Here is a 25466-nt window from a genome sequence, read left to right as displayed (position 1 = left end):
ATAAAAAGGTCTGTAAACTAAAGTCCACTTGTTTTATGATTATTGGAGGAGTATTTTACACGTTGTGGTTAAAACTGTCGTTTTGGAGACTGCTGGGATATAGGAACTGATATAAAATTGAACTTTGCTGCAGAACAGACACCATGTTGTTGCATCTTCCACCTGTGATTTTCTTTCACATTTCTTATCACATTTTCTTTCTTTCTGGTCACAGTAGAATTGCACAAAGTTTCTCTCTATAGAGTCAACAACATTGTTGAGGACATGGACCAGGGGTTCCATGTTTACGTACAGTGTAAACATTAAAGTTGTCGTTGTGCTGAAGGCCAATTAAAATGTGTAATGTGAGTTAACACAACGTACAAGATCACTGGGAAACACACAGTCTTTGACCAGCTTAACTGGGACAAACCAGACTTAACTGTGTCTCACCAGTCGGTGTGTTGTCGTACCTGTGTGGTCTCGTTGAAGCCCGGCAGCCAGCCGATCTCCGAAGGACGCTCTTCTGCTCCGTTGCTGCAGCCGAGAGCGAGCAGCGCTCCTTTACTGACCAGCAGCATGTCTCCAACATGCAAGTCGATGTCCTCCTCCCTCTCCTTCTTGTAGTCGTACAGCGCTCGGTACTGAAAGCCCTCAGAGCTCATCGTGAAGGCTGACAGCTGAGTATGGCTTTACTATAACTAACAAAAACAGCTCTGAATAGAAAAAAATATATAAAAATAGGCTTTTCTGTGATCCTGAGTGGATTTAATGAGAATGTAGACTGACTAAATATGGCGTCTCCAGCTGTCTGTGTGTCTCTCCTGTCTCCATGTCTGCTGAAGTCCTGTCATCCCTCCAGGCCGAGCCACAGCCGCCCAATCAAAGCATCTTTGCCGTTCATGAACAGAAGTCTCAGCAGAGGTGGTGGCCACATCTGGGGAGGCGAAGAATCAACCTGTGAGACGAGAGCAGGGCAAAGGTTAGCAGAATGCAGGAGCAGGGCTGAAACAATTAGTCAATCCATACAGAAAATGTCTCAGCAGCTACTTTGATGATTGATAGATGGTTTCGTCATTCTGCCTTGTATCAACGGTTCAGGCTGGTGGTGGTGTAATGGTGTGGGGGACATTTTCTTGGCACACTTTGGGCCCCTTAAAACTAATTGAGCATTGTTTAAATGCCAAAGCCTACCTGAGTATTGTTGCTGACCATTTCCGTCCCTTTATGACCACATTGCATCCATCTATGGCTACTTCCAACAGGGTAACACACCATGCCACAAAGCTCAAATCATCTCAAACTGTTTTTTTTAACATGACAATGAGTGCTTTGTACTCAAATGGCCTCTACAGTCACCCGATCTCAAGCCAATGTAGCACCTTTGAGTGTGGTGGAACGGGAGATTCGCATCATGAATGTGCAGCAATCAAATATGCAGCAATTGAATTATGCCATCATGTCGACATAGACCAAAATCTGAGGAATGTTTCCAGCACCTTGTTGACTCTATGCCACAAAGAATTAAGGCAGTTCTGAAGGCAAAAAGTGGTTCCAACCCAGTACTAGCAAGGTGTACCTTATTAAGTGGCCGGCGAGTGAACTGATATTTCAGGATTTAACATCTGCACACGTTGTTAACAGCCAAATGTGCACTTACATACTCTACGCAGGGCTCCAGACCTGCATTTTGCGACCAAAATTTGAGAGTGTGCGACTGAATTTTACATCAGGTCGCACATGTGCGACCAGTAAGTTTGCCCCCTTTTTTTACACGTTAAACGTCGAAATTTCGGTACCTGAGACCGCGTAAGCTCAAGCTTATCTGTCCTCTCTGAAAATTGACAGAGAGCGGAGCTCTGACACAAACACACACACTCGCGCACACACACGCATAGCTGCGGACGGTGCAAGCTACGTCGGCTCTGCAGTTTTGTTGAAGTCACAGTGAGTCACGGAAATGCCGATGAAGTGGTTTCAAGTGTGGTTACAGTTTTTCAAAACTTCACGCAGACAGCGTTTGCTGTGATATGATATTAATGGCGAGGCGAAAGCGGTCGCGTTGCTGTTGACGTTACACTTCCTAAGCAGGCACAACAGTGGTTCTCTGCCCTGGTGAATGACTGACAGGCTGAGGTTGTAAGGCAAGGCAACTTTATTTCTACAGCACCTTTCAGCAACAAGGCAATTCAAAGTGCTTTACATGAAACATTAAAGAGCAATTAAAAACGGTCATGAAAATAAAACAGGCTAAAAAAGAATATACAAATACAAGAATAAAAGTTACAGTGAGTAGCCTAAGAAATGAATAATTATTCAATGTAATAGGTTGTAGGGATGGGTTTGGGAGGAGGAGGATTTTGTTTAATTAATAAAATAACAATGTTCTAAGTACATAGGATAAATAGGTTTGACAATAATTTTTACAACTGAAATAATTGTTTTGTAATTATAGAGGGAAAGTACCAAAAAAAAGGTACCGTTGGGTAACGGAACCGAATTTCAGGTACCTGTACCAATATTGGTTCAGTAGTAGCCTAAACAATTGCATGTTTAATTTTAAGTTGAATTCATTGTAATTGTAGACTAGAGCTGGTATATATATATATATATATATATTTTGTTTTTCATGATGATTTGAAACAGCACATTGTAATTTCTGCATCTATTATCAAAGCATTTATTAGTAATACAGTGGAAATTAGTAGAAATGTGAATATTTGGTTAGCATGTTGATTTACGGAGTGTGCCCCTAAATTTTCTGGTTGCGCCCCTAAAATTTTCAGTTGAGGGCCACTGTGCTCCTAGTGAAAAAAGTTAGTCTGGAGCCCTGCTACGAGTGTATATACAGTCAGCTGCCAATTTATTATCTCATATGTACCTAATAAACTGGAAACTGAATCTATATTTTATATACAACTTCTCAAATATAGAAAAGTTCTGTTATCTGTTTTTGTGTTTAATTTCATAAAGGGGTATTCTTTTTTTATGATATTTTGGTTAGTGGTTTGTGGTGAACATGCTCTTGTTGGTGTCAAACTCAATTTCACTAAGGGCCACACTGGAAAATAATAATCAAATCAAGGGTGAGACATGTAAAGTTTATTGACATGGCTTATTAAATTGAAAAAGTAAAGAAAAAAAATTGACTGCATTACTAACTGTATCTTATAGCTTTATCACTTACAATTTGGTCCACATAAAGCCTTAAAAAGCCCTACATTTTTTAAAGTAGGCTACTACACAGCCAACTCACGACAACCTGTTTCACAGACCTGAATATGCAAACTCACTGGTTCTGTGGGAATTTCTGAGTCTTAAGTCAGCAAATCAGCCAAATTCCTCTTTGAGTGTTATGTAATTGTAGTTAGAAAAGAGTTTCCTGTCTTTTGGCGCACAACTAGGCGGGCCAAAATGCATTGTGAACCTATATTGATATGCAGGCCGGACCAAAATTAGCAGGGGACAGATTTAGCCCGGGCCTTGAGTTTGACACATGTGCATTAGATGATTCATTTATAAGTTGATCAACAGGAAATTAAATATTTTTTGATACCTCATTAGTTGTTTAAACATTTTTCAAGCTAAATATGGCCTAGTTCCAGCTCAAATTGGTTGGATTTCTCACTTTTCATTGTCTTGTGTGTTAGTAAACTTGAGTATCTCACAAAACAAGATTTTTTTTTTTCCATCTTCGGGTTTACAAAATTAAGATGGGTATTTATTACCTTATAACCCACGATTGATCGAAAATGGTTGATTAATCAATAAATCGTTTAAAAAAAAGTGTTAGTTGCAGCACTATACAAAACAGAGAAAATTATCAATTCCTTGCATTCTGTACTACATTTCTTGCACATATCTTTTCTCTGTTGTATATACTGTATTGTTGTACATATTGTATTTTTATAGTTATATTTCAAACACAGTACTGAAGGAGGCAAACAAGCATTTCAATGCAATATATGTTAAGTATGTGACAACTTAAAAGCTTGAACATTATAAAAGCTGGAATCAGAGAATAATCAACATGTTATTGCTTGTTTTAATAACTTAAATAGTAATCTATAATCAAACTTCATATGAATACATTCTTGTTTTTTAAAACTGTCATTTTCATGTTTACAAAATTAAGATGGGTATTTATTACCTTATAAACCACACCATTAATCAGAAAAATGTAAATGAATCGACAGTTAAATTAATCGTTAGTTGCTGAATCTTTAGATGTACATTGAAGACGCTTGATCATTATTGACATTTTTACTTGAGTGAATGACTTGAAAACAAAAATCGATAATAAAACGTATATTAATATAAATTAACAATATTTAAATTAACCTTCGTGACATACATGTATTATTAGGCTGATCGTTTTAGGACTAATATATGTACACGTAAGAATAAACTATAGGTCAGTTTCAACATAAATCTATTTATTTTCTGACAGGATATAATCCCTTAGAAGCAGATCAAATGTAATATAAAGGAATTCCAGACTATAAAGTATTATAAAGAATATAAAGTATTTTACAGATACAAGATAAAATGCACACAAAACAAGCTTTTTAAAGGGGCTTTCGTTAAGTAAACAGAGAACGGGGAAAAACGGATCAGACTGAAAATTTAAGGTACTTTCCGATTCGCGGTGTTAAACAAAGCAAAAGTTAGTCTTTAATCCTAATCTACACTCCCACAGTTCGCTTTTGAGATAAATAGTGTAAAATAGTCTAATAAAAGCAACAGGCTTGATACAGACACTGAATATTTCAGGAAACGGGAAACGACAATGCATGCCAGTGTTAGCTTAGCCTGTTAGCTTGGTGTCAGTCGCTCCAAACGTCTCACCTTTCTTTACTTTTTCATCAATTAAAATCTCCAGCAAAGCGAAGAACGGACGCCATGGTGGAGCAACGAACATACACGACGTCTAGATGTCCTCCAAACTGAAATATTCCAATATTTCGATCGACATTTTTTAATAAGAAAACACTCATGTATCAGCCGTCTGATTTTTGAAGCTAGATTAGAGTCGTCAAGTTAGCAAATATTATAAGCACTTCCGGTACGGACTGTCAAAATAAAACGGGTTTCATTGAATTAAAATACGAAAAACTTGAAACTTAATATTCACTTTTCATGTGAATCTGATGTGTTAAAATAAGTTACAATTCATATGAACAGATTCATATGAACAGTTTAGAAAAGTCTACCCTAATGACACATTTTACTTGTTAAAAATGCGTTACATAACCGTGTAAAGAATTGACAAGTTCCGGATGGCTTTCAAGATAAAATACTCCTGGCGAACATATGTTGCAAAATTAATGCGTTACATAGCACCAGCGACAAAATAATGTTATTTTAAGGTATATGGTTTACGAATACAAACATAGTCCAAGATCTTCTTTTAAAATCACGTTTCCGTAACGTTAACAGACCAAACATGGATTTAAGAGATTACAACCGATTACAGCTGGGCAGGGAGGCAGGGCACTGACGTCACATCCTTTGACCTAGATTTGAATGCAGTGTGCAGGAGACCATAGCAACAAAAGAGAGAGAGAGTGTTTGTGTGTGATGGGGGTGTACTGTATTCATGCTGTCCTCATTTATTTAGGCCTTATACAAGCAGGCACCGCAGTCTTCTGTGTGTGTGTGTGTTTCTGCGGTTTTTCCAGAAAACACTGCACATCAAATGCTGGGCCGTCCATCCATCCATCACTACACACAGTGTATTTGAACCATTATATCTTTATTTACATCAGCGGGACAATCAATATAAAAATACTATCATCAGCATCTGTTCTCAAATTTATAAATATACATGTTGCACATGTAAACACCATATTCTGGTTTTAAAAAAACAGTAGTCAAATATTCCTCACAGCCTGGCACCAGTATACGGCTCAGTGGTTCGGACCCACTGCACTAGAGGGAAAAGGTAATGTGATCACTAACATCAATAGCATATCAAGTAAATTAGTAAACAATCAAGACTGCATGTTTGTCCTCTAATTATGGAGACATTTTAGTGTGATCACAACATCTGGACCTGTAAACATGTTTGTCATATTTAATTCTGGGCCTTCTTTGTATTGATCATACTGTTCCAGCTGATGCTCATCTACATGCTGAAGATGTTTCCCAGTCTGTGGACAGACAGGCAGATCCTTCCCGACAGCTGCAGCTCGCCCTTCAGGACACGTCCCACCTGCTCGGAGTGGATAACGTCACAAAACACCCAGATCTCCGCCCGCTCCCTCTGGATGTTGGCGTTACACGTCTGCAGCCTGGAGCTCTGCATGGTCCGGCTCAGAGCCCGCCACACCTGCAGTGATGAGGACCAACAGGTGGGGTGAGGCAAGGAAGACGAGGATGAAACAGAGATGAAGAAAAGAAAATTAGACAAGAAGGATAAGAAAAAGAGAGGAAACGGGGGATACAGAGATCAAGAGAATAGTGTGATTTAGGAATTCTTTATTTTAATTTTTTATTTATTTATTTTTGGCATTTTAGGCCTTTATTTTGTACAGGACAGCTGAAGACATGAAAGGGGAAAGAGAGAGGGAATGACATGCAGCAAAGGGCCGCAGTCAAACTCGTATAATATACTAAAATATGGCAAAAGTACATTTTGTAGACATCAACTTGTAGCATCAAACTTTGCACAAATGTCAAAAAATAGTGAAATTGATTTGCAACTGCAACTTTACCCTGAGCTCAGTCTAAACTTGGTAGTCTCGCATTGCCAGACCTTCCTCCACAGCGCAGCAAGAAATGGTTTATTGGCATTTCTTTAAACCAATCACATCGCCATGGGCGGCACTAAGCACGGGTCGGAGCCACGGTGCCGCTGCAAAATAGCCTCGGGAAGGAACTTGTTTTGGTGAAACAAGTGTAGGTTCAAAGGTTGTTTTAGTCGTGCAACAGAAAACTCAGATTGGACAGATAAGTCTAGCTAGCTGTCTGGATTTACCCTGCAGAGATCTGAGGAGCAGTTAACCATAGTCCTCATAAATCCACCGCAGTTTAAAATTACAACACCAAGAAAGTCAGTCAGAAAGTGGAAGGTAACGGACATCCGGCCGAAAAGAGTAACATCCTGCGGAATTTCCGGCGGCACCGGAGCAATCCAGGTAGTGGAACGTCGTGGATATAGACTCGTTGCAGCAGGAACTGAGCACATTGGAAAAACAAACTGAAGGATCACAATACATCCAATAGTTGTTGAAACATCTCAACAACTATTGGATGTATTGTGATAAAAAAAAAAAAATTTAAAAATTCATCATACATTTTCCCCTCCGTATGAATAGTAATAACTTTAGTGATCCTCTGACTTTTCATCTATCGGCATCATCAGGTCAACATGTTAATGAGTCCAACATTTTGGTTTATGACCAAATACCCGCAGAACTAATTCCCATCAGCCTCAGCTGGACTCCATGTTCACAGATAATTAGCTAATAACCGTTAATAATGAATGAAACTAAGACAGAATTAATATTATACCTGCTAAACATCAGCATGTTAGCATTGTCATTGTGAGCCTGTTAGCATGCTGACTGTGGCCTAATGTTTAGGGCGCATATCACACCACCCCAACGTCCACGGTAAGATTCCCGCTATTCCCAGCTGCTAGCATGGCTCCTAGTCCTGTTACATGAATAATCTACTGACCTGTTCAATGTCTCTGGCCGTCCCACAGTTGTGCCGACTGATCACCCATTTGGCTCTCTGGTGGAGGTGGAGCCTGTGGGCCGACACCATGTTACGGAACTGCTTGGACAGCGACTGGGAGCTCTGCAGCAGAACTCCTTTATGTGTAAAGATGCTCCAGGACCGTTTGACCGGCGAGTCAGTGACAGGGAAGCCGTCTTTGCCTTTGTGTCTTCCAGGAGGCAGTCTGGTGACCTCTCTCTCTGGGAGGAGAGGGTTTTGGGTCTCTGAGACGCAGGAGGCATCTTTAGGTTCTTGTGGATTTTCAGATGGTGTTGATGGTTGGTTATGAGGTCTTTCAGCAATAAGAATGTCAACTTCAGGTTCTTGCAGTTGGATTTGGGCGGTGTGAGTGTGCGTCCTGCTGTCAGAGACAGGTAAATCCCCTGAGCATGTGATGATGGGAGCTGGTTTGGCAGGTCTGATGGGCAGGTGGCAGTCTGCGGCGCTGGGGGACCAGGGGCTGAAGGCTGGAGGTGTCCGGCAGGGGAAAGTCTCCAGAAGCTTCTCTGTCCTCTCTAACAGACAGCTGAACCCAGCAGCTGATCCAGGCTGATAGTGCAGAACCACATCATCCATACAGATCAAAGGACTGACTGCACCACCCTCCTCCTCCTCCTCATCTTCCTCCTCATGATGATGTTGATTTAGCTAGACAATGCAATAAATGATGGGAACACGGCAGGAGTCTGTGGAAATTCAAGTAGAATGCTGGTTTAACAGTTACTGAACACAATATGTGCTGCACAATATCGTTTTTTTTTTTTTTTTTTTTTTTTTTTTAAAATCGTTATCGCAATATCAAATGGCACAATAAACACATTGCGAAAAGGCTGTGACATATCGCAAAAAACACTCCAATTTTGTTGTGTTAGCTGACAGAAAATATTAGTAGAGAACTGCACTTTTTTAGTGCTGCCTTTTATATTCAGTTCAATTTGTTCAATAAAAGAATGTTGGAAATGATTTCCTTTCATTTCATTCAAACTCAATTTAAAAATTGTTTATTTATTGCAAATATTATCGTTATCTCAATATTCAACAACGTTATCGCATATTACATATTTTCCTCATATCGGGCAGCCCTAATTTACCTAGTCTTAGTTTATATTTACAGGGGTTATCTCTCTTCTGATCAACAAATCAGTTTTTAAGGGCCACCATGTGAGCGTATAAATCCATCCTGCTGCAACACAACTGAACTGAGAGGAATAAACTTTAGAACGTGTCAACATATCAAGTGGGTGGCCATATCATGATATAATGACAAAGACTATCCTTTATAGTGGGAGTGGGAATATCATTTTTTTAGTTTGAATGCATTGACCGAACATGAGACACAAACTAACAACCCATCGTTTATCTTCCAGTTTAAAATAATCTGCAGATGACATGCCTTATCTACTGAGATTAAAACTGTACATGTAAAATGTACATTATTAAATATTGTGACAATAAAACCACATTTTTTTTATCCAAACCAATTACAGCATGAGATCATGCATTCTATTATATCATGATTTCAATGGCGAGCCCTGGTTACAAAACTGTAGCTGTTTCCACCAGATTGAGCCATTTTCTAAAGTGATCTATGGGGCATTGCTGCTGTATTATGGAGCACTGCAATGCTATTGATGCAATGCATCGATATCAATGTTGTTGCTCATTGTTGACATATCCCTTCAAAGGGTTCAATTCTGAAATAGAACGACTATTAAGTAATGATCAGGAATTCAATTGATTCACGTTAAAAGATTTATCTGAAAGTGGGAAATAATAATATATAATGTTATACCACTTTTTGACGCGGACATTTCAACCCTCTAAGGATATCAGAGCAACTTTTTTTAAACTGAGGCACAAGAGTTAAACCGGTCTGAAATTAACTGCTGCCACCTTGAGCCGAAGACGAAGACTTCCTGTGGTTGTTTAGAGGAAACGTAACTTAGTAACGATGCAGCATTAATATAAAAACCACCTAACTGAGCTAGCTAAACGAAAGAGCAGAGAACAAACTGTTTGGCGAGAGAAACAGAAAGCGGTAACGTTAACTTATTAAAGTCAATCTGATCAATCGTAATGTTAAATCTACGACAGCATTTTAAATTCAATCGACGGAAACGATTTGTTCAGCATTTAGTTTATTCTTTAATTGATTTGACTGTTGCAGTTTAACAATACAAATTAAACTAATTCAGGAGCCCACGGTTTCTAAAGCACCCTCACCGGTAGCTAATGTTTTTAGCTTATCATGCTAGCTGACGACGGCTAGCTGCCGTTAGCTAAACACAGCTAACAAGCTAGGAAACCCGATGGCGCCGTTACAGGTGTCAATCAGGTAGTTAACACTCACCTGTTCTCTTAATACATACATGGTACAGTCCGATAACAGATAACACCAACCTTTAAATCAGCTGTTTGCGGTCGTTTCTTAACAGCCAACAATGAATAAAGTTCCAACCTTCTTATATACAGTCTATGGTTCCAACCAACTGGCAAGCAGCTAATATGAGCTGTTTCCCAATTCTGTTGTGCGCTTCCCGTAAACTCTCGCGATACTTGAAATAACGCACAGACCGGGTTCAGAACTTTCAAAATATACATGTTTTTAAATCTGTATCATTTGGATTTTTATTCCCAGTCATAATAATATTATATATGTAATTATATTCTCCCAGCGAGGTGTTTATTAATATGTAACTACAGTATCGACCAAAGCCCAGCAAAATTATAAGTGTATTGAAGTATTCAGATACGTTACGTAAGTAGAAGTACTAATACACACTAAAAATACTCTGCTCCAGTAAAAGTCCTGCATTGAAAAAGTTCCTTTAGTAAAAGTGTGTAAGCATAATCATGAAAACGTAGTTAAAGTATCTCTAAAAAATTCCTTTTGACTGTTATTCTATTATATCATTAGATTACTCATGCATTAATGTAAAAGCAGGATTTCACTGTTGTAGTTGGTTAAGATGGAGCTCATTAAGAACTATTAACTAATGATTATTTTTATTATGGATTAATCGGCTGATTATTTTCTTCATTAATTCATTGGTTTGTTAAAATAGTGAGAAATGGCGTCACAATTGCCCAGAGCCTAAAGTGACACCTTCACAATGTTTGTTTTGTCCAACCAACATTTTAAACCTCAACATTATTAATGTTTATACATGAAAAAAGACCATCAAAATAGTTTCACATTAACTTTCTGTCAGTCGACTAATGAACTAATGGTTTCAGCTGTACTTGTATAAAATGGAGTTAAATTTATAACCAGGCAGATTTTACTGAACTCTTTATAGGTTGTGTAAAATGCTTAATTTGTGAAGTAACTAAAGTGGTCAGATAAATGTAGTGGAATAGAAGTAGATGGTGGCATGAAAAGAAAATACTCCAGTAATAAGTACCTCAAAATTACCATTGCAAAAATACTAGCCTGACGTCATCAGATTCTAGTCAGAATATGAAGAACTTCCCAACCTCAAATGTTGTGGACGGGGCTACAAAAATACAGTACTTGAGTTACTAAGTCTCTTTAAAAAGGTATATAAAAGTATTAATATAGCTAAATAAAAAGACACTGACACGGTGCAGTAGTTTGTCAATAGGACATTTTTATTTCATACGTCTGTTGTCTTTATTCAAATTACAGTAATATACTTGCTGAGATGACCACCGGCTGCAGCCTGGACAGCTAAAACTGACAGCTGTACTACTTTAAGCAATTTTTTTTCTCCTTTTTTTTCCCTCCTTTTTTAAAATTATTCTTGCAACAGAAAAAAAGCACATATGCAATGAAGAAGAAGTGTGGTATGGTGGTGACGTTGTCAGGTAGGTAGGGTTATAGTGCTGGTCTAAAAAACAAACAAAAAAACAGAAAGAAAAAACGAAAGAAACATTGCGCGTACATGTTGTAAAAAGGATCAGAATATGGCACATTTGGTCCACGTTGGTAGTTTTATTATCTCGTTTTCAAACATGTAATAAACAAAACAAAAGAAAACAGATCATCATAGTTTTTCCCCAGAAGCACAGCATTAATGACAGCATATTGAAAACAAGACTGTAGAGGGGGCCGTTCTTTAGGTTTCTCTCTTTTTGTTAAAATCTTGGTTCATCAGCCAATTGTTTGTTTCTATTCTCCCTGGTACAGTATTATTTTATTAATATCTTCTTTCCATCCAAAATGAGGAGGTGGGGGTTAGGTGGGTGGAGGTTTGTAGATGATTGACAGGGATGACTTTGGACATTCACAGGAAGTAGTCGGGAGTGCGTCTGGTCACGTGGGGCTCCCCGCGGCGGGGGGCGGGGTCAAACTGAAGACTGTGGAGACAGAAAAGGTTCGTTATTGACGACATCAATAAACAATAGGGTTGGGTACCGAAACCCGTTGCTAATATGGCACCGGTGCCTAATCGACCCGTATCTATCGGACCGAATAGCAACGTGGATTTCGGTGCCTCATTTCAGTGCCACTGAAATGCCTGCGCTTCTCTCTGATGCTCCGAAGCATTAACAGACGCTACTTAACACTACACTTGGCAACGTAACATGGTTTAAACACAGTTAAAATGCTGAAACCTAAACGGGGTAAAGTGTGACTGTATTTCACTGTAGGGGATTCCACGGGACGTACAACAGCCTGCAGCTGCTGCGCAGACGGTGCGTTCACTTGAAACTGGTAAGCCTCGTGGTGCATTCAAATTATTAAAATACCCTAGTAGTGGTTGTTTTAGTCTAAGCAATTTACTGATAAAATGTGTTATTGTAATAAGTTAATGTTATTACATCAAGAAATCATTTAATTTTGACCGTTTGGCCTTAGCAATAAACAAGCCGTTCTTTAATGTCGCCGACTGTTATTTTGTGGTCTTTTTTTCTTTTCTTTTTTTTTTTAATATTTAAAAAAAATGATTGGTTTAGGTACAGTTTTAAAAGTATCGCTTTAGCACCGGTATCGGGAAGAAAAACAAACAATACCCAACCCTAATAAACAATTATACATTAATCTGTAAAATGGGGGTGACTCATATCCGTAGTTGCTGCATATGTATGCTGAATGTATCAGATTGTTGGCAATGCATCGACATGCCTCAGACCAGAGATGCACATCCCTAATGTGGAGACTTACAACATGTAGGGTCGACGGGGCGGCATGATTTGATTAATTTGGGGGACGTTGTTTAATTTTTGTGAAATGTAATTTAAAATATTCCCACTTTACATCCTTCTAATCTAAAAAGGTGAATGTTAGTTTTTGTCAATTACTCCTTTATGCAATAACTAGTTTTGTTTGAAGTAAACATTGAAGTGAACAGATGAGAGCACTTAGAATCTGCTTACTTTCCCTTTTACATCCAGCCACATGTATTTAACCTTGTGACAGACAGGAGTGGATATCATGTGACTTTAACCATAACTAACATCTCTGTTAGTCATGTGTTTAGTTTACCATAATACCATAGTAACCATGAAGACTTCAAAGAGCTTTGCTAGCCATCTTTCTCTCTGAGGTCTCTTTGCCAGGTTTCACAAACAAAAAAATTGGCTTGTGTGTCATGGGAGGTGTTTTAAAGCCCCCAATCTTTTTATTTAACCCGAGTCTGCAATGAACAGAGGACAGCAAGGATCATTTCTGCTGAATACCTGACAATAGAGCAATTTTTTCTTTCATGTTGGGAACAATTTGCACTCCTTAGTCAATATTTTTGTTTTAAACACTGTACAGCTGGCCATTATGTAAGGGTTAATGACCGACGAGGTGTCCATTGTCAGGTATTAATGGACTACGGCGAGGCGTGAACCGTCCGATGCGCAGCTCATCAAGTTAATTGACACCTCACAATGGACACCTCGAAGGGCATTAACATGCTTAAATCATGGTCACTTGCCAAATAATAATAAAAAAAAAAACATGAATTCATATTTTAATATGTTTTACAATCGAAATCTAAAGTTAGATAACAATAACTGTTTCCCTGGCTATGCCTGTGGGTTTGACTAATACCTGGAACAATCATTCCCATCCCATAAGATTCTTATGCAATGCCAACGTTATTCCCTGCTCCAGGGAATAGAACGGACCTTAGATACGACTTGCCACCCATAGCAACGGGAGATATTTATAGTCCGCTCAGCTCGTAGAACCCTTCAGCTCAGCCCCGAGCCAGAAAGCTAACGCTATGCTAGCAAGATCCAAAGTCAATAACATTGTTTACAGTTGGCAATCAGTACAAATAATTTGACAGTATGTTGAACATCAAGAAAAGCTAGCTATCCAGCCGTGTCACTGTCCCCAAAACAATATATAAACACACGAACAATTTGAGCTGCGATGTGTAATGTTACCGTCGGCCGCAGCATTAGCACTCCTTTAGTAGGTGTCCTATAACACTTTTTATGGACACCCTGCAGCCAATCAGAATCGAGTATTCACCCAGACCATGGTATAATAAACATTTATTTTACATATTTCTATTTTATATTTAACATTCTTAACTTGTTTATTATTATTTTTTTGGGGCTTTTTCCGCCTTCATTTTGATAGCACAGCTAGGTGAGAAAGGGGAGAGAGGGGGAAGACATGCAGGAAATTGTCATAGGTCAGATTCGAACCCCAGACCTCTGCGTCGAGGAATAAACCTCTCAGTATATGTGCACCTGCTCTACCCACTGAGCCAACCCGGCCACATTGACTTGTTTATTTTTATCATCTTTTATTATGTTTATTGGTATGGACCAAAATACCAAGGTAAATTCCTTATATGTGAAAACCTACTGTAGCAATAAACCTGATTCTGATTTTACAGTTTTGGTCTATTTTTCATCCTGCAAATGTTTCAAACACAATTTTAGGCCTACATGTGCAGTTGAGCGAGAACAATAAAAGGAACTGCATCACTTATATAGCCATCTTTGAAAAATACAGGTTATTCCACAAAGCTACGGAGGGTCAGTACAAGACGCTTCACTTAGTTTAAGTAGCAGATACTCGCAGGCTGCACGACAGCTAATGTAGCCAGAGATCATCTACGCTAATCTCATTGGTGCACATTGTAATACATTAGGTAGAAATGTTACAGGTCGTGAAAGAATAAATCAAATTTTAAAAATAAATTCAGTCCATCTCTCAGCCCTACCAGAAAATGAGGTAAACATGAAGTCCTTATACTTACAAAGAGTATTTCAGAGTGTCGTCCAGTTCCATGATGGCTGCCTGGTTTCCACAGCGGTAGCAGTAGTTTGGAGCACTAAAGATGGTCACCACATTCTTATCATGGCCCCAGTTGTAGCCCTGAAGGTACAATAAAATGTGTTGTTAGACCGGTAAAGGATCCTCTTGTATGACTGTGGCGGTATTTGAAACAGCCTACTATACTAGCAATATGTACCAATTTGGCTAAAATGTTGCATGTACAATGCAAACAAAAGCCAAATCTGCAGTATGCCAAAAATACCTGGATGTCGTACTTATTCAAAAAAATCTCAAGTATGCATTGGAACAGTCTACCTCGCCTACTATGTCCCACCATGCAAAGAGCTCAGTCATAACCATGTTCACTTTCCAAACCGGAATCTGGCCATACCTTGCCGAGCATACTATTCAGTATCTTGCAGTAGGCAGTTTTGAATACAGCCTGTATTTGCCCTTTTTTTTTTTTTTTTAAAAACACAAAGTGTGTGTCAGGTGAACAGACTCTCACACCAAACCAGTGGGAGTAAAACTGGTACAGAAACAGGAACTGGAGAAGCACTGCACCATTACAACTTCATTATATTAGGTTGTCACGGAAACGTGAGGGTTTTTAGGGTTCTTCAGTCCACTTGTGGGGGAGCATGCGTGTGTCAACTTAAATTTTTCAAGCAAAAAGGCCAAACATTTTCTGGTTCTAGTTTTTTTTTTTTTTTTTTACACAAAGATTTGCTGCTCGTTTTATCACATAAAAAAGATAGTAAAGTAAATATTTTGTGGTTTTGGACTTTTGGACAGATAAACAAGCAGTTTAAGGACATCACTTTGGAGCTTTTTGACATTTAACATACGAACAATAAACTATAAAACTAAAAAATAAACATCACGGGCACACAGCGACAAACCCAAATCAACACAGAACCCTGTAATGAAACATTATCTAACAAGTGTAGTGAAGCGGATCTGTTGTTGAGGATAACAGTGCTCGGTTAGCACACTGACGGAATATTTGAAAGCAACGAACGACATGTATAAACGGAGTAACGTTAGTGTTAGCCACCATGCTAACAGCATTGATAGCTTTGCCAAACGGCACTATCTTTTAGTGGTTTATTACTTTAGCCTGCCTCTCTTAGTTATGCTATTATAACTCTAGACTGCGGTCGGAAGTTCCTTCCTTCCAAAGACACAATGAGCTGCTCCCTCTTCTCTCTTTTCACTTGTCTCCTTTTGTGTGCATCTTAGTCCCAGAAATGCTTGTTACTAACCTAGCTCTGGGGAGTTTACTCCCCGGAGTCCCTATGCTTCTTCTTCACCCAGAACATCGCCTTGGAATTGGGTGGCACCTACACCGGGGTCCTGGGTGCAGCTGACGCTATGGACCTACTACACCCTGCTACGCTCTGCGATTCCCCGCAGTGTCCGACTGCGTCCTGCTGCGTCCAACCGCGTCCACCCAGGCTGCTGTGCCACACTACACCCCATAATGCCCTGCTGTGCCCTACTATGACATGAACTACTACGACTACCATTGTGGTCACTGTTTCACTATCTTTATTATGACTATTATTGCCACCATTCACCACACCCCCAACCGGTGCCGTCAGACACCGCCTACCAAGAGTCTGGGTCTGTCCGAGGTTTCTTCCTAACAAAAAAAAAAGGGAGTTTTTCCTTGCCACTGTCGCAATAGCTACTGCTAATGCTTGCTCTTGAGGCAACCACTGTAATAGTTGGGGCTTCGTAAACTACAGAGTGTGGTCTAGACCTACTCTATCTGTAAAGTGTCTCGAGATAACTCTTGTTATGATTTGATACTATAAATAAAATTGAATTTATTAGCAACCTGTTTCTTGCAGATTGTCCCGTTAATGAGAATACAGCTACTAGTTAATATATGAAGTCGAAGCGGACACTGACAGCTAAAGGGCAGCTAACATTATCGAATTATATTCAAATCCTGAAGTTCGTTCCAACAGCACTAGCGCGTGTGTGTTACCTCCATGACCAGCTGATGGGCGCGGGACACCAGAGTGAGGCCGTTGGCGTGGTTGAAGGTTTCAGAGATGTCCTGTCCGAAGGTGTAGCCGGCACCTCGGGGAGAGATGCCCCACCCACCACGATCATCAGGGTCCGACCACAGCAGGTCACACATCGGGCCCTGAGACGGAGGGAAAACAAAATCACTTATTATTATTATTATTATTATTTCAGTGCAGCAAATCATATTTTGTCTGAGCCATACACGTATTACCATGAACACACAAACACTGGCTTATTTAGACTAAATCCCACATACAATGTTCTGCTTCCCCAAATACGCACCAAATATGGATTAATCTGACGCTGAAATTAGTCACCAACAAATGCACTATTTGAATCGAAATTCAGTGTTTCAGCATTTCGATGTGTGTGTACCTCATGTGGGACTTCTTGCAGACGGTCCAGAGCGCGTATGTGATCCAGAGTGTCTATGGAGGGAGACAAACCTCCGTGGAGACAGAAGATCTGAAATAAAAACCAGAAAGAAATGACGCTGATTGAAGGTACTCTGCACTATTAAAACATGAGAGGGCGTCTGCAGCTTTACAATCACGGCCTGGAAGATTTTACTTGACACAACCTGAACGTAAAACAACGAAAAGACACCACTTCTCTCTATCACATATTTATCACATACACATATTTAAACACTAAGAAACAACAGCTTTCTCCCTTCGACAGTGACTACTTGCTGTTAAAGCATGATGTAACATCCCACATCAGAGGATGTACATCACAACACAAAAAGCCCACGCTGTTTCACTGCTACTGGCAAAAAGATGGGGGAGGGGGGATCCTAATCCTCCTACCTGTCCGTCCACCAGCGCGGTGAGTGGCAGGTAGTCGAAAAGGTCTGTGAAGTACTTCCAGACGTTGGCGTTGCCATACTTCCTCAGGCACTCATCGTAGAAGCCGTAGACCTGCGTGATCTGCCGCGACTCGTGGTTCCCTCGCAGGATGGTGATTCGCTCCTGGAAACGAACCTGAAAGACAGAACAGTTAAAAAAAAAAAAAAAAAAAAAAACTGAGTTACAGAATATGTTTAAATCTGTTAACTGAAAAAAACAAACAAAAAAAAAAAAAATATATATATATATATATATATATAAAAGGTACTTTGTGTTTTTCTAGTCTTTTGTTTTTTGCACATGTATTACTGAAAGATGAATTTGTAAAATAGTGGGCTAGGCCAGATGTTGCTCACACAGAAATAAAAGATCACTAATTTAGTAACTATAGGGCTGTAACCGGAAATTGTTTTCATTTAGAGCTATAGCGATAAGTCAATAAAATCGATCAGACGATAAATAACTGTTTATTACCGATTAATCGTTCTTCAATCAAAAATGCCAAATATTCACAAGTTCTGCTTTCTGAAATATAAAGACTTTACTTTTCTTTGTCTTAGGGGATAGTAAACTGAACTGAGTTTTGGACTGTTGGTCCAACAAAACAAGGACATTTGAAGAGGTCACCTTGGATTTGGGAATTTGGGATGGGCAGTTTTGTTAATTTCTGACATTTTGTAGAGCAAACGATTAATCGAGATAATAGTCAGCAGAAAGGTTAGTTGTAGCCCTGTTGTAATTATCTGCCACCTATTCTCTGATATAATACGTAATTTAGTTTGTTCACTTTTGTTTAAGCAAAACCAGTTCAGAGTAAGTGGAGGTTATTTTTAGATGCATTGATGCAGGCAGGCCAACAGGTTCAGTCCTCCGCTTATTAGATTTGTTACAAGAAACGATGTCATGTCAGCAGGCATGTAGCCTCGCAGAGTTAAGACTTTAAATATAGAGCTCAGATTGATCTTTAAATCGGGAAACCTCCAGAGAATCAGATGAGGTCAATGCGGGAGTGGTAAGTTGATAAAAGGACACCTAAAACTTAATAATGCATGCTGTACTTTTCAACTTTATTTTAGAAATTGAATTGGCAGATAAATAGAGGGAACTCTGACATTTTGTGAACAGAAACCATGTTTTTATCGTTTTAAAATTCCAAGTGAAGACCAATAACAGCCCTGCAAGTGGTGTGTTCATCCAAGCAGGTAATAGTGCGTTCACACTGCCCGAGTTTCGCGTAAATTCAGCAGCATTTAGCCATTAACTCTGTTAGCGCTTCACGCTCTCTCTCTCCCCCCTCAGGATCCGCTTATCAGCCGTATGAGCTCCGTATGAGCACAAACATTGATTTAAAAAGGTTATTAATATAAAAATGGTCCTCCAGCGTATATGATCAAACCTCCATCAATGGCAGCGGTCTGTAATTCTTAGCAACGGTCTGTTATACAGATATATATTGTCACATCGCCCAGCCCTAAAGCACATACATTTATTGCCATTTATATCACATACATGTATCAGTTCTTCTCAGCAGCATACAACAATAATCAATGGTAATAAAATAAAACCAATTAACGTGACCTGGGCACAGATAAGCGGCAGACAATAATTATTAATTGTATACTTTTAACTAAAATCTTGACTTCTGAGAGGAAAAGCTTCCCATCTGCTGTAACTAACAGCAGTGACGATGTTTGCTGCAGGGGTCCGTTTGAGAAAGCAGTTTTAGTGAAAACTCTGAGTTTGTTAACCCTGAGATGAGGGAAACTCTGGGTTTTCCGTTTCAGAAAGAGAGGTAACTTAACCTCAGAGTCAGTTACTATGGTAACTGAGTCTGTGAACCTAACCTGGTTGGGAAACCAGGCAAGAAACTCGAGGTTTCTTCTCTCTCATTTCCTCATTCATTCATTCAGTCTGTATCAGGCGCATTTTAATGCAGTTTGTTATCTGCATCCATAAAAACTTAATAAATACAACTTATTGTTAGGCAGATTATAAAACATTTTTTTCTCAAACATGTCATGTCCTTTTCTCGACGATTCCGTTGATGAAAAAGCTGTATTACTTCACAGAGAGTTTACGTTGGGAGATGATATTGAGTCCCGACTAAATGTATTTTCATTTCCACATTTTTTCACAGTCCATCAGATATGTAGATACCTTACCTGTCCTCATATCACCAACATCCACCATCGTGGACATGCTTTAACATCTCAGCAGATTCTTTGTGTCGCATTACGTTTTTTGCAAACGGCATTTTTCTTTACTGGTGATGCGGATCATACTGTAATAGTAAAGCCACTGTAGCCGTCAGAAAAGTATGACTCGCTCCGAAACGTTTTTTTTTGTAGTTGTTCCCTGGACACAAACCAGTGAGAGCCATTAAAAAAAAAGAAATGATTATGAATTATAGTTCTGTTAATGATCATGGTGCTGCAGCCTCAGAATGGGATATAGTAGTATCTTACTTTTTCGCCAGCAGGATTGCACCCAAATGAAATTATAGGTGTAATACAATTCCAATTTTCACCAGTAATATTATAAGTCAACTGTGATTAAATATGAAATTAATACAGTTAATGCTTACGCATTGACTCGAGCAGCAATTTTCTCCCACACCAATTCTCTCTCTGTTGCAGCAGCAGCCGCTGCCTTGCTTTTTTAACGAAATACATGTTCAAACTCGTTTGTGCGCATGAGTATTTCCGCCGACCCGTTTGTTTGTGGTTGTTACCATGGTGAATCGTAGTATCATTGCTCTATTCATACTGCCTTTTTATTGTGGTGGTGCACGTGCGTGAACATACTCGGAGTTGATTGAACCAACTCAAATCAGCTGTTCTGGAACCGAAAACTCAGTTTTCCATCTCAGGGTAAATCAACTCAGACATCAGGGTTAGACTCAGAGTTTGTTAAACCTCCTTCCTGAAACGGACCCCTGGTCTAAAGGTGTCATAACAAGCCTACTTTGACTTTATAGGTGTACAACATCTCCTGACAGCCTCCAACCACACACAAGAAAAATTATAACTAACATTACTGTCTATAGCCGGCAGAGACCTTTGTGAATGAAATGTATAACTTTTTAAAGGCCTTTTTGGGGGTAGCTGAACACTAAGACTTACGACATCTGCAGATATCCTGAGATTATTATGAACCAAACCGAGAGCACAGCGACAGTGTTTACCTTTAGCGTGACGAGCAGAGTGACCGTCTCCACAGAGTAGTAGCCTCTGTCGACGTAGTCTCCCATGAACAGGTAGTTGGTGTCGGGAGACTTGCCTCCGATCTTAAACAGCTCCATCAGGTCGTGGAACTGACCGTGGACGTCGCCACAAACCGTCACGGGGCATCGCACCTGAGGACACAGGTGAACGGTCCCGGCCAAGTTTAACAGTAATGAAACAACGATTACATTTTCCCTGCACAGATTAATAAAACACTTATCAAATGACAATATTTCATTTTGAGATGATGCTTTAGGTTTTCAATTAGTTTTCTACTTTCCCCATTTCTTCTGCAGCTTCAGCTTTTTATATTAAACATCTGATTAAATCCTTGCCATGAGTATTGGCATATCAATGTTATCCACTGATAACATCACAGATACTATATTTCAGCAGCAATGTAAAAGACCGCAGATATGCCAAGTAGGTCAATGTTTTAAAGGGGTGATTGAATGCAAAACCGATTTTGATTCGATTGATAGAGCTCCATCCAGCCTCTATCAATGAGAGCTAGCTAGCCTCCTCTTAGAATTCCTCTGAAATTCACAAAAAATGCATTAAATTGAAATCGGGCGCAATTGTTAGCTTTATAAGACCTTGGGATAGATGTTATATAAGTGCCATGACGAAATTCAAACTGTAAATATAGCTACTCTAGTTATGCCGGCAGCTGTCAGCCAGCCAGCTCCACGGAGCCCCGAGTATTCCAGTAGTCCAGTACCCAGGGAAACGGTGACTTTCACTGGGTATAGAGGTTGCCGCTTTCTCGTCAGACTGCGTGGAGCTCCTAGCTAAAGTCTGACATGTCTTACCAAATTTGCAATTAGCCATCAATTTTCGTAAAACGCCCCATATTTGAGCTTTATATAGTTGATTTCTTGCTTAAAAAAGTCTCAGAAGTGAATTTAATAACGAAATAGCAGACAAACAACATATAATAGTGTCTGAAATATGAGACCTGCTGTCTCGTCTCCAATGTGTTTCTATGGGGTTCGCTCAAACCAATCAGCGCGCAGCTCATCTAAATATTCATGAGCATACCATATTTGGAAGAAAAGCTCTTGTTCCAAATAGAGCCATATTCACAGGGTAGTTAAGGGCCTAATAAAATGGCATTCGGGCAATTTTCAGCCCAACCAATGTTACATACCCTATTAGGAGACCTTAAGGAACAGTGTAAAATACCCTATATAATCACCCCTTTAAAGGCTAAATGTTTTATGTAAATTCTATCATTTTTCTTACTTTTTTTTTTTATTAAAATAAAACTTACTTAAAAGTCCACTTGACTGAAAAGCTCTGGAAGACTTGAGGTATTGGTCAAACTACCATTTAATGCTAAGAATTAACGTTCACACTTGAACATTAGTACATTTGTCATGCTACATAAAGTTATGCTTTTTAAGACCTAATCTTTGCTCATTAACTTATACATTGAGTTGTTGTTTATTAAAGGATATGCTTAATATTTCAGTTTTTATACGTTTGCTGGGAGATTTTTGTTTCTAAAAAAGGATAGTGTGTCAGAACCTGGAGCTTGGCAAAGACATGGTTTACAGTGTAAACAAGGTGTGATATTGTTCATAGGCTCAGTCACATTCTGCTCCAAACACGCCAGAGGGAACAACACAGAGTCAGCATCCAGATAGCATTTGTTTTTTCCCTTAAATATTATAAAAGACATCCATTATAAATAGACAAACTTTAGTCATACAAGAACTTCTATTCACTGCTAAAGCTGCATAAATACGCGTTGGTTTAATCAGAGGGTGTAAATCTCATTTAGGAACAGCTCTCATCTTCACTTGTATGCGTGTGTTTATTTGTGCTGTACAGGAGATTAATGTGACTTCCTGCACAAAAGTTCTAAAACGGTTTTATTTTAGTTCCCTGATGCAGTTCGGACACCTTCCTGTGAAGGATGAACAGTCTGTTGTCCTGTTTGATGCGGCTCCGTTTGTTGTTTTAAAGATTTTTTTGATTTGTTTCTAAGTGTCTGCACACTGACCTAATCTTTCGTTAAATTTTGGGATGCAAGTTGACAGTTTTCTTGTAAGTGGTCACAGGCCAAAAAAGGTGAGGAACCACTGATTTAATACACTTATACCAATTCCTGGTGACGTTTACTGCATGTTATCATATAAAGTAAAGATAAAGATAAAACTAATTTTGCTTCTGTGGTTCATCAGCACAAACTGGAACTTACACATTTCCCTTATCAAATGATGTACTGATTACATTTATGTAACAAATTAATTGATTAAAAGTCTACTCTGCAAGGACTTTAACTTATGATATGGACCAATGGCTATTACTGAAGCATGTCTTCAAACTGGAGATTGAGACGGTTTGACTGGCCGGACAAATTCTGAAATTCAATTATTGCAGTTAATGCAAGTTATTTTACATGTGAAGTAACTGACATATACTTTTTTCATACATGTCGTACTGGAAATCAATCAGTAAATCTCACCTCCTGAACGTTGGACTCCTTGGTCAGAATCTCCTTGGCCTGGACAAGAAACAAAAACACAGATTATTTAATTGGTGCCCTTTTTAAAGACATTTTACTTAAATGTGATCATGCGAGCAGACAGAAGGATAAAAAAAAAAAAAAAAAAACTCTTCAGATAGACAAACAGTAACTCATGTCATATGCATCCACGTTTAGTCTCAACAACATACTGAAATCGCTAAACTGTTGTTAAGAGGAAACGTTCAGGTTTGTTTCTGTTCTACTAGGTTTCTGTGTAGGGTCGGATTATTTAACCATGGCTGCTTATTTTTTATCACTTGTTTAGTCTATAAATAAGAGAAAGATTCCAAGGTGACGTAAGATATTAAATGTATGATATAAAAAAGAAATACAGAAAATCCTCACATTCGACGTGATGTGCTAGTGCTATTTTTTGTCTGCTGAACGACTAATTGAATAATCGCAACAGTTCTTTTAGTGGTATTTCTGCAGTTATTACTGCATTAACAGTCAACAGCCAATAATCTTAAGACACAAGTCAAAGCTTAATAAGAGCTGGTGGTCAAAGTTTACCATCCAACAGAGTGCAAGATATCAATTAATCTATGAATACAGCAGTTTGAGGACATCATTTTGCTCTCTGCTAACTTGGGATGAGCTTTATTTTTTTAGACTTGTTATTGAATATTGAAAGTGTTTGCAGGCCTGTTACATGAGCTAGTACCTTGATTATAGTGTACATCCCTTACTTTAACCCCCCCAATTCACCTACATTGGATTGTTCACCCTAAAAAAAAAAAAACTACAGTAAGGTTTTGAGTCTTTACCTTCCTTTTATTAAACTTCCACAAGGAACTAAAATAATTGTTCTACACATACAGGAGATAACCTGCAGCTTCTCGGTATTGTGATTTACACCTAATGTTATATAATGTGTTTTGATAATATAAGTAAGGTCGCTGATGCATAAAAGCTACCGGACGAGTTATCTATCTTTGCGGTGCAACAAGCCTGAAGTGACGTCTGTCAGCTTTATGCAATGAACCGGTTGATCGATAAAGACAGGGCGCGGTGCAAATCATAACATGTACCCTTATTAATGCACTTTCACTTTCGATATAAAATGAGAGAATACAACTTCCAAAATTGAACATTAGCCGAGTCCTGATCTGTGGGCAAAATGCTGTCATGTTATTAAACAGGCAGTAAAATGGGCTCCGTTTATTTGCTGGTAATGATGTAAAGATGCAAATTTTAGGCCTGCCTGCCTGACCTGTGAGTACGGCTACCAGGAAACGGCCCATATTAGAACACTTGTGTTGGGTTGGGCAGTATACATAGCGACAATATCGTGTTTTAATCAAATTATTTAGCTGCTAAAGAGCTGTGAAACATTGGCAATCTTAGGATGACTGGTCGAAAACAGGGCGAAAATAACCGCCTTGCTGTGACTTCATTCCAGAAATTAGCCGGAGCCCATTTCGCAATGTAGGCCACATTGAAAGCGAGGCCGACTGAGACATAATACAACTAACTTACCTTCTCGCAGAGTGTCCTGACTTGGTTTTCCGAGAGCTGCTTACACTCATTTAGCTGTTCGATCCATTGGTCTAAATCTTTAGTAAAAGATTTGTCTTCCATGACAGCCGCGGTAGCTCGCTGAGCTAGCTGTGTTAGCTACCTGAAAAAAAACTGGCCTGAGTATCAAAGCTAGCTGCTTTAGCCTTTAGCTCGTCGTATTGTTAACCCGATCTAGTCCCGCCAAATCGGTTGGAAAATCAACGATAAGACCTAAAAATAACGAGCCATTCAGTCAACTTCTATCATGATAAATGACCGACGTCAAGTTACCAGCGTTAAAAAACAGATTATATTGGCCGGGGGTGTCAAAAGGGTCGAATGTCCCCGATGCGACAGACCGTAGCGGCGAGAAGCAGCGGCGTCGCAGCGACTAGCCGATTTGCTAAAAGAGCTAGCTACAA

General features: G+C 39.2%; 3 protein-coding genes across 5 annotated transcripts in view; all 3 read right to left on the bottom strand.

Annotated features, from left to right (window-relative positions):
• The window catches only part of LOC116056635 (phosphatidylinositol 3-kinase regulatory subunit alpha-like), a 30035-nt gene extending 24983 nt beyond the window's left edge, over positions 1-5052 (bottom strand). Inside the window, exons 1-2 of one of the 2 annotated variants that reach the window (XM_031308855.2) lie at positions 4828-5052; positions 453-937 (exon numbers count right to left, since the gene is read on the bottom strand). In XM_031308855.2, the coding sequence (XP_031164715.2) occupies positions 453-644 (192 nt within the window). In that variant the 5' untranslated portion in view covers positions 645-937; positions 4828-5052. The remainder of the gene's footprint in view (positions 1-452; positions 938-4827) is intronic. The other variant, XM_035999055.1, reaches the window with a different exon arrangement.
• A 661-nt stretch (positions 5053-5713) lies between these two features.
• On the bottom strand, positions 5714-10233 carry zgc:101664 (uncharacterized protein LOC450064 homolog). The gene is made up of 3 exons (XM_031308865.1): positions 10105-10233; positions 7663-8390; positions 5714-6310 (listed from the first exon to the last, which is right to left on the bottom strand). Exons 2-3 carry the CDS (start codon positions 8278-8280, stop codon positions 6107-6109), a joined length of 822 nt encoding a protein of 273 aa, XP_031164725.1. The 5' UTR covers positions 8281-8390; positions 10105-10233; the 3' UTR covers positions 5714-6106.
• A 1061-nt stretch (positions 10234-11294) lies between these two features.
• LOC116056640 (serine/threonine-protein phosphatase 2A catalytic subunit beta isoform) lies at positions 11295-25466 on the bottom strand. Of its 2 annotated transcripts, XM_031308864.2 has the most exons (8): positions 25024-25463; positions 23482-23520; positions 20969-21139; positions 17746-17919; positions 17312-17401; positions 16893-17054; positions 14877-14995; positions 11295-12024 (listed from the first exon to the last, which is right to left on the bottom strand). In XM_031308864.2, exons 1-8 carry the CDS (start codon positions 25123-25125, stop codon positions 11952-11954), a joined length of 930 nt encoding a protein of 309 aa, XP_031164724.1. In that variant the 5' UTR covers positions 25126-25463; the 3' UTR covers positions 11295-11951. The 2 variants fall into 2 exon arrangements, 1 of the variants encoding a protein (XP_031164724.1); XR_004896751.1 differs by lacking the exons at positions 11295-12024; positions 14877-14995 and adding an exon at positions 15370-16003 and having other exon boundaries at positions 16729-17054; positions 25024-25466.

The sequence above is a fragment of the Sander lucioperca genome, chromosome 2 (assembly GCF_008315115.2).
Source record: "Sander lucioperca isolate FBNREF2018 chromosome 2, SLUC_FBN_1.2, whole genome shotgun sequence".
NCBI lineage: Eukaryota > Metazoa > Chordata > Actinopteri > Perciformes > Percidae > Sander > Sander lucioperca.
This window is presented reverse-complemented; position numbering and strand designations above follow the sequence as displayed.

Coding starts and splice junctions, on each gene's coding strand:
- zgc:101664 (XM_031308865.1), bottom strand. CDS start 8,280: ATGGATGATGTGGTTCTGCACTATCAGCCTGGATCAGCTGCTGGGTTC. Junction 6,311..7,662: donor CGGCCAGAGACATTGAACAG/GTCAGTAGATTA, acceptor TCATCACTGCAG/GTGTGGCGGGCTCTGAGCCG.
- LOC116056640 (XM_031308864.2), bottom strand. CDS start 25,125: ATGGAAGACAAATCTTTTACTAAAGATTTAGACCAATGGATCGAACAG. Junction 17,920..20,968: donor CTCTGCTCGTCACGCTAAAG/GTAAACACTGTC, acceptor TCTGTCTTTCAG/GTTCGTTTCCAGGAGCGAAT. Junction 17,402..17,745: donor CCGCGCTGGTGGACGGACAG/GTAGGAGGATTA, acceptor TTTTTATTTCAG/ATCTTCTGTCTCCACGGAGG.